The following is a 9,645-nucleotide window of genomic DNA, read 5'->3' as shown; positions in this document are numbered from 1 at the left end:
TAATAATATTATAAATGTATAAATGTATCATATATATTTGTACATCAGTGTTCACATATCTTTTTTACAGTTATAAAAAAATGTATATGTAATATACAAAAAGAAAAAAGTAACAATTTGACTATCAATTTAAAATTATTTTATAAGTAACAATAAGATAGTATTTTAATACATGTTTATAATTGTATTATATTTATCGCATAATATATGTCGATTTTTTATATAATATTTAATATTATTATTGAGATGTAGTATTTTATATATAATATAGTATAATTCTAATTTATTTTAATTACATATAAAAAAGATTAAGCATACAAAGATAAAAAACCGATTAAAATAGAAAAAGACTAGAGAGAAAAAGCCCAATGCAATGATTGGCTGCAAAATAGAAACTTTCTTGAGTCTCTAGAAATTAGCTAATCAATGCGCTTAAAAAGTTTGTCGTACGACAAATGTAATATCTTATCGTAACAAGTTTTATCGTACAAACTGATTGGCTACAATTGGAAAAAGCTCGGAATCCTAAGAATTTTCTATTCGACAGCCAATCAGACGTTGAACAAACTTCATTGTGCGACACGAATGAATCCTTAAGCCCGTATCAGACTACGCATTGAAGATTGAGATTGAGAATTGAAGATTGAAATTTGACCAATCAGAACAAAGAAATTTTAGTCCCTTTTGTCCTGATTAGTCAAATTTAAATCTTTAATTTTCAATCTTCAATTTTCAATGCATAGTCTGATACGGGCAGAACGATCGATAAAAACAATATTTAAAAGTCATTTTAGAGACGTTCTGCTCGTTCTGCTTGCGCTCATTCTGCTCCATGGGAATGTAGGGACTTGAAATCCACGTAAAGCCCGAATCACACTAGCGGCTCGCGGATGCGATTGCGATTGCGTTTGTGATTTGCTACGCTCCAATCATACTTGCAATTGGTGCTTTCATATATATTATTATATATAATTTTTATATCTAATGTAATATTAAAGAAAACATTTTCTTACATTTCCTCTTGACGGAAGAAACCACCACCTTCTCGCGGTTTCCGTTGAGCAACAACATGTACGTTGTTCATTTATAAAATTGGCTTATATTAATATTTGATTGATTAATACGGTAGAATACTTTATATTATTGAAAAAATAATGCTTTTCTTCTTTTATTTTAATACATATATATGTTTATTATTATTAACAAAGTAAAAACTATACTATTAGAATAATTTATCCAAAGCAATATATAATTTAATTTTGTATTTTATGTTTTTCGTGCTAACAATAAGTTATCTTTTTAATCAACAACAGATCTTTTTCAATATTACTAATATGATTTTTTGGGAAAAAGGCGTACACGTTGGCCAAGAGTGGATTTTTATCATTTATATTCTTTCTATTCTTTATTTCTTTAATTAATTTACATCTTTTATATATATAGAATAAATTATAATGTAATTAAAAGATTTATTGTATTAGTAATTTTTATGTGTTTACGCGAGATCTAATAGACGAGCCAAGCCGCGCTAACATATGATTCTCGAGAATCTCGAGAAAGCGTCAGCTATAGCTGACTGAACGACTGAAAGAAAGAAAGAGATAGCAGATTGTATGTCTGCGCTCGTCTACTGCCCGAAGCTAGCCGAGCGCCGAGCGCACACGTACACGGCTTTTTCTTTGTGTGCGTTATCACACAAGACGGCAGAGTTTCAAACCTGGCATCCCTGCCTCGGAGCTCGTTCGACCACTTACGAAACTCGTACTGCTTCCCGGCGTCACCAAGACATCGCCGCCGACACAGAACGATTAAACCGCGGAAACCGCGCATTCCTGTACATACTTGTAAATAAGATTAGGAGATACATGTATACAAAAGTATATTCCTAAGAAGAGCGCCGCCTTCACACTCACGATTCATCAAGCTCGACGCGAAGCATCATTGTTGACACGCACTAACCGCACCTCAATTAATTCACCGTTTCTTTAACTTCACAAACTCACGCACATGCATGGCCCTCTGCCACCCACGATAATTAACTTTTCACTCGCAATAATTCATACATAAAAATCAACTCAAACTGCGTATCAAATAAATTCATGAATCGCAACACGGTCGTACGTAACCGTAAACAACACGCGATATACAATGAATGAATGAGCTATACCTCCCGCACTCCCGCTCGCCGCCCGCGTCAATAAATCTATAGAGTATAGAGTTCAGTGAGAATGACGCACGTGTCACGTATGTAATGAATTGAGAGGTTAGAACGGATTAGAACTGTGAAGTTAACTTTTACGTGTGAAATGGGACGTATTAAGACTGAACCGGCAAAGAAAACGCGCAAAATATTACGCAAAGAGAAGAGACAACGAAAGAAGATAAATAGAGCAGCGTTTTATCAAAAGAAAAATCAAAAACAAGGAAAGAATGATATTGAACAGAGGCTGTCAACAAAGGCGCAAAAACGACAGAAGGTAAGGTTATATAGGTTAAATAGGTTAAAGTAAGGTTATATAAAATACATCAATGCAGCCTATGTGTTGTCCCTCAAAACCCATAATGCATTGCGAAAGGCCGCAAGAGCCAATAACAGACTGCATTCCAATATTCACTGCCAATACTGAAAATCTATAGTGCACGTCACGTCCCATACAGCACAGAACGTTGTAACAACATTGCAGCAACATTGTAACATTGTAGCAACATTGCGGCAATGTTGCAAATGTTGCTGCAATGTTCTGTGCTGTATGGGGTAAACTTATAGCGTTTTCGAATGTAGCAGGTTTAATCGCTCTGAAAGCGATTAATGACGTCATTGCATAGTCTCTGCCAATAAAAGACTTGAATTCATAGTGATTCGGGGTAAACTTATAGCGTTTTCGAATGTAGCAGGTTTAATCGCTCTGAAAGCGATTAATAACGTCATTGCATAGTCTCTGCCAATAAAAGACTTGAATTCATAGTCAAATATAGTGATTAATTGATCGGGCTTGGATTAACCCGTTCATTCGAAAACGCTATTACTGGCAGTTGCTGGCAGTGAATATCTGAATGCAGTCACAGGATGCGGTTTGGAAGATGTTAGAGATGCCAAATACTGTAGATAATAATACGTCCAACTCTTGAAAAATCCTTTGTCTTGCAAGGCAACCACTGAAACAGCGCCATCTATTAATCTGAGGTGATAAACTCTTGCTTGATAGAGTGTTACTGGCTGGGTAACAATGTAAATGATAAATAAAAATACGTATATAATTGTGAGATATTTTCTTTAATTTAACATTTTTTGTCATAATTAACCTTTTCTTCTTACTATCATTAATTTTATTAACATAGGCTTTTAATAAAACGTTAAAATATTTATCTAAAAATATTTTATAACAATCGTTACATATACACATATTTTCCTTAATATTACAATTTGATATTAATTTTGCTTTAACATTTGATGTACTTTCGTTAACATTTCCAGATTCCACACGATGCAAACGATCAGCTTTCATTAATATAATCACGAACCACTTAACTACGAGACAAGCGTTCTCCTCTACTAAAAAAATACTAACAACTCAGGCCGCGTGGTAGCGCTAGTGCGCTGTATTGCCTGTTTTTAATCGAAGTTGGACGTATTATTATCTACAGTATTTGATGTACATTTATATCACGTTTCTGTACGAGACGAGCATGCCACTTAAATACGAGACAAGCGTTCTCCTCTACTAAAAAAATACTAACAACTCAGGCCACGTGGTAGCGCTAGTGCGCTGTATTGCCTGTTTTTAATGTTTTTACTGTTTTTGTCCTGATTGGTCAATCAAACGCTTCGAAGCATTTGTAACGTTTTCCCGTAGCCACAGTCTACCTTATTTAGCATCTCTTTTCAATAGCGACTGCGTACAATCGATTCTTTGCATAGCATTATAGGTACCGAGAGGTTAATGACTTAATCTTCTTTAACTTTCTATAACCTTAGCCTAAAAATATGAAGGAAGGAAACATGGAAATAAAAATGAAAAAACAAAGAATGGAACAATTAAAACGGGCCAATCTAGAAGAGGATAAAATGATTAAACAGTTAGAGAAACGATTGAAGTTAAACAAACGGAAGAGCAAATCCACTCCAAAATCTTTCACATCAGATGGCTTAGATTGTATCCTTTATAATTTTTAATATTTCATGCATGACTTCTCGTGCATTTAAGAGTATATTATATATATATTTCAATGTGTTTTAGCATAGCAAAATTTATTGAAATATTTAATAAACTTATATTTCTAATATATATATTTTATAGGCAAATATAGAATTTTTATTATATTGTATACATGTTTGTATATACACTCTGTATATACTATATATCTTTTAAATACATGTAATGTCTTAAATTTTGAAATTTGATTGTCTTAAATTACTATATTTTATTAAGTTTTTATATATTATTGTACATGTTCTCGAATAGATTATTGGAATATATTTTTATACATTGAGCACGTTTATAATATCACATTCAAAAATAATTTATATACCCTTAATATTTACTTATATATAGATCTTTTGGATTTCTGTGATTCTGAGAGTAGGAGTCACATGGTTGAAACTGAGAAACAATTATTAGAAACTGGATTGAGCACTGAATTTGAAGAGGATTTGAATATAGCTATTGGTGCTGAAGATAATATCGAGGATGAAGATGAAAAATTAGATAGAGAAAGTAACATAGATAATAATGAAGACTTTGAACAAGATATGGACAATGAAAGTCTTTTGACTAATGAAAATTCAGGTCAAGATGATAGTGAAGATATTTCTCTAGAAGAGACAAATAGTATAAATGTTGAAACTGAGAAATATTCAACAGCAAATGATGAGGATGAGACAGAGAATGAAAAGTCGAGACATGCATTAGAGCAATTAGATGATAGTGAAGGCTTGTGGGAAGATATTTATGGTAGGCAAAGAGATAAGAAAGGCAATATTGTATCAAAGAAATATGTACCACCTGCTGCACGTATTACAAACATAGATATCTCTGTTGGCAGTGAGAAAGCTCATAGATTGGAAAGGCAATTGAAAGGTATCCTAAATAGATTGGCAGAGCAAAATATGCATACTATTGGGAATCAGGTAATTGATTATGAATATGCATGCAACTATACTTGTGATTAAACATAGAGATAATCATAAATTATCAATTGTCAATTATATATTTTTACTAAAAGATATGCCATTTTCTTGTGGCTGATGAAAGATTTATTATTTGAATATTTTTAATGTAGGTAGAGGAAATGTATATGTTAAATAGTCGTAATAACATGAATGTAATGTTATCCAAATTAATGATGGAAAGTATAGTTGTACCAGTACTAACTCCAGATGGACTTATCTGTGAACATATGATGTTGATTACTATATTACATGCAAATATTGGTACAGAAGTTGGTGCACATTTTTTGTTGACTATTATAAGAAAGCTCCACCAGATGTTAGAAGAATCGCATTGTGTTGAGAATAAAGAATTAGATAATATGATCCTTATGATTTCACATCTATATAATTTCAAGGTAAAATATTGTTAACAACAATAATTTTTATATATAGTACTTACAATTTTATTCTTTCTAGGTATATGGTCATCAGCTTTTGTATCAAATATTAGAGAAATTGGTAGAAAAATTCACAGAGAAAGAGATTGAACTAATTTTACTGATTTTAAGAACAGTGGGTTTTCAATTAAGAAAAGATGATCCAATTGCATTGAAAGAACTAATATTAAATTTGCAACAAAAAGCAAACAATGCTACTCTGGAAAAGTGAGTTTTATATGTCTTGATATAATAAATATTTATTTATGAATTGCTTTCTTTAATTACTGCATAAATTTGTATTTCTTTCTGTATTTTTTTATTTTTATTATATTTCTTATGTGTATTGTTATCTTTATAGTTCAAGAGTCAAATTTATGTTAGACGTATTACTGGCACTAAAAAATAATAACATGAGCAAAATACCTCAGTACGATCCATCTCGGATAGAACATTTGAAGAAAATTTTAAAAAATTTTATCCATAAGGGTAATAGCGTTACACAATTTAATGTAACTCTAGAAGACTTATTAGAAGGTAAAGGGAAAAATAACATTATATAATATAGTGGAAAAATATATAGGTGCATCATTTTTTTAATAAATATAAAAATTATATCAAGTATCTTTATTCTTGTTTTTTCTTTTAGTTGATGAAAGAGGAAAATGGTGGATAATAGGATCAGCCTGGTCTGGCCTCAAAGATATTACTAAATTCGAAAAGTCCTCAGAAGACAAGAAACGAAAATACGGCGAGAAAATATTGGAGTTGGCACAAAAGCAAAGGATGAATACTGATATTAGAAGAGATATCTTTTGCGTGCTAATGACAGCTGAAGATTATTTAGACGCGTTTGAGAAGATTCATCATCTTGGTTTGAAAAATCAGCAGCAAAGGGAAGTAATTTATGTTATCCTCAATTGCTGCATTCAAGAGAAAAAATTTAATCCTTATTATGCAGTACTTGCACAAAGATTATGTGACTCTGACAGAAAATATCAGGTACATAAATATAATATATTTTATACATAAAGTTATCTTTTTTTTTATTTTAATATAATATAATGATTATAATTGTTCTATAATAGTTGATTATGCTTAATTGTTGCAGTTAACTATACAGTATGCATTGTGGGATAAATTGAAGATATTAGAAGATTTAAATACAAAACAGCTAACAAATCTAGCAAAGTTCTTGACCCACCTATTTTTAGGCAAAGGTCTCCCTCTTTCTGTTTTAAAAGTACGTGAATGTATTGTATATTCTATATACATATATGTCTGTATTGTATATCCTATATATATATATATTTATTTTTCTGCAATATCTCTCTTATGATGTTATTATTATTGTTTTATTATTATTTATTTATATATACTTTTGATAATTACAGGTGGTCCAATTTATTGAATTAGATAAACTAACCATGAGACTTATACGACAAATTATGTTAGGAATATTGTTACATGAAAATGAAGAGGCCTGTTTAGAAGTGTTTGGAAGAATATCCTTATCTCCAAAGTTGCAAACTTTTAGAGAAAGTCTTAGATTATTTATAAATCATTTCCTCGTAAAAAATACCAGTGCTAATGAAAACTTGCAGAAACAAAGTGAATTATTGAATAAACGGGCAGAATGGGTAGATAAAATATTAAGTACTCGAGAATCAAAACTTATATTTTAAAATTTTATAATAGATGTATATGTAAAATATATGTAAAATATATGTAAAATATATTAATTAATATTATAATAATATTTATATGTCGATTTTTTATATAATATTTAATATTATTATTGAGATGTAGTATTTTATATATAATATAGTATAATTCTAATTTATTTTAATTACATATAAAAAAGATTAAGCATACAAAGATAAAAAACCGATTAAAATAGAAAAAGACTAGAGAGAAAAAGCCCAATGCAAATACAAGAATAAACTATAAAAAATATAGAACTAATATGAATTAAAAAGAAATTTAAATGACAAAGACAAGAAGAAGTTTATGGTATTCTGAGACAACTGAAGGTAACTAGAAGGAACTGGTTAGAGATCCTCTAATAAGAGTCCCGAAATAATATCCTCGATTTTGATTGGTGCCACCATGTTTTGTCAAATTGATATAGATATAATAGATATAGTATGATTGTGTACGATCATTATGGTAGTTTCTGTAAGCAAAAGTGATAAACAAACATGTGTTTGACAAAACATGGCGTCTGGCGTCACCGACCTAACTTACAGGACGTTATTTCGGGACTCTTATTAGAGGCTCTCTAGAAATAATATTCTAAGACAACTGAAAATATATTAAACTATCGACCTTTACAACTAGCAAAGACATTCACCTAACAATAAATTAGAAATATTCTTTGTATAAAACACATATATATTTACAAAAAAACAGGATTATTAATTGCATATCTATTTAAAACAAATGATAATACATGTCATCATAGTTTTATATAAATGTATTTGCGTTTTATATGTGTCATATGGTTTTATATAGGCTTCCCGCGAGAGGTCTCTACTGTCTCTCCTGCCGACCCTTAATTATTATATGTCAGATCTTCTTGCAGTGCAATAAAAATTAACGATTCCAAACATTTGATAAAGATACATCTGTTATTGGATCTGTTATTGTATTTGTATATATTTTATATACAGGGTGCCTGATAATAATCGCCCCACCCGTAATGTGCAGATAGAACGGGTTAAACCGAGCAGGAAAGTTCTTTACCATTTTGCGATTTTTATAATAATTATTGAGAAATCGATTAAAAAAGATCGACCAATTCGCGCGAGTATAAGCGCGCAGCGAGAAGAGACAACTCAAAAATAGGCGCGCGAGGAAGTTTTGGGAAGAGCGCTTTACAAATAACGATTACGTACGAGCGGTACATAACGATAGATTCTCGCGTCCTAGCAACCACACATCAAGGCTGCGTTCGGAAACATCATCCGTGTGCACACGAGCGTCGTTCTATCTTTGTTATTTATTAAAAGTTGAACAAAGATAGAACGATACTCGTGCGCACACGGGTGATGTTTCCGAACGTAGTCCAATGGGTTGTCCCTTTTTACTGCGCGCTTATATTTTCATACGAATTGGTCGATCTTTTATAATTAATTTCTCAATAATTATTACGAAAATCGCAAAATGGTAAAGGACTTTTCTGTTCAGTTTATTGTGCACTATCCGCTCACGAGCGTTGGCACAATCTTTACCAGACACCCTGTATATGTATACATATAATTAATGGATAATTAATGGATTGTTGTTAAGTTCTAACATGAGACGCATATATTATTGGCCCCCGTTAGTTTGCATACACAATTTGTATTTATTTTCGTATTTTCTGTCTAGCGCGCCGGTACAACCGTTTCCGCCCAATCGATGAATACGCAGATAATCATCGCAATCGATCACTCCGTCTCCAGTGCAGTCCTGTTTAATAAATTCGTAAAAAATATTATATAACAGTAATGATATCAAGTATTATCTATATTTCGATACAAGAAATGTGATTTTACCTGATTGAATTTGACCATGTAGCCTTCTACTGTACGACCAGCACAATCAAGATCGTTGACACATCGGTTAAAAGCTAGAGGTGAAAAGAAGAAATAATTATTACATATTATTATTATAAAATTTCTGTTTGTGCTTTTATATCATTCAAGAAGAATATTTTTTATTTTTTTTAATTTTTTTTTTATTTTTTGTAATGTTTGAATTATATAACTTTGTATGCGAGAAGAGCAATATATTTCGTATTCTTTTTTCAAGTTCTAAGCAAATTAAACGTATATGTTTGATAAAGAAAACTACTTAATTAGATAATAAATATTTTTGCAGAGAAATATCGCATATTTGTTCATTCTTACATTTATCTAACTAATGTTATACGAATTCTCAGAAACCTGCATTTAATGCAGCATTATGATGTATTCTTAAATTATTGATTGACAAAAATCTTTAGAATTGATGCGTATAATTTTCATTTTAAGTTTTAGTCGGATTTCTCTTTTTAGCTACGCTTTCTATACATTC

The 9,645-nt window shown here is 30.9% G+C and overlaps 1 protein-coding gene and 1 long non-coding RNA gene across 2 annotated transcripts; one reads left to right on the top strand and one right to left on the bottom strand.

Moving 5' to 3' along the window:
* The first annotated feature begins 2,210 nt into the window (after positions 1-2,210).
* On the top strand, positions 2,211-7,317 carry LOC115235640 (nucleolar MIF4G domain-containing protein 1 homolog). The gene is made up of 9 exons (XM_029807545.1): positions 2,211-2,477; positions 3,977-4,154; positions 4,554-5,128; positions 5,281-5,565; positions 5,627-5,814; positions 5,948-6,123; positions 6,236-6,588; positions 6,698-6,829; positions 6,981-7,317. The coding sequence occupies exons 1-9, from the start codon at positions 2,307-2,309 to the stop codon at positions 7,269-7,271; spliced, it is 2,349 nt and encodes a 782-aa protein (XP_029663405.1). The 5' UTR covers positions 2,211-2,306; the 3' UTR covers positions 7,272-7,317.
* Positions 7,318-8,872: 1,555 nt separating this feature from the next.
* LOC115235636 lies at positions 8,873-9,446 on the bottom strand. Its single transcript, XR_003884068.1, has 2 exons — positions 9,126-9,446; positions 8,873-9,039 (listed from the first exon to the last, which is right to left on the bottom strand). It is a non-coding gene; the product is annotated as an uncharacterized LOC115235636 (long non-coding RNA).
* Positions 9,447-9,645: the final 199 nt, after the last annotated feature.

Source organism: Formica exsecta, unplaced genomic scaffold, assembly GCF_003651465.1.
Source record: "Formica exsecta isolate Colony F162 unplaced genomic scaffold, ASM365146v1 scaffold229, whole genome shotgun sequence".
Taxonomy (NCBI): domain Eukaryota; kingdom Metazoa; phylum Arthropoda; class Insecta; order Hymenoptera; family Formicidae; genus Formica; species Formica exsecta.
This window is presented reverse-complemented; position numbering and strand designations above follow the sequence as displayed.

Bases quoted from the DNA above. Each gene is read 5' to 3' on its own strand.
- LOC115235640 (XM_029807545.1), top strand. From the start codon at position 2,307: ATGGGACGTATTAAGACTGAACCGGCAAAGAAAACGCGCAAAATATTA. The intron at 6,124-6,235 runs GTAAAGGGAAAA...TTTTTCTTTTAG, and splicing joins TCTAGAAGACTTATTAGAAG to TTGATGAAAGAGGAAAATGG. The intron at 6,589-6,697 runs GTACATAAATAT...TAATTGTTGCAG, and splicing joins ACTCTGACAGAAAATATCAG to TTAACTATACAGTATGCATT.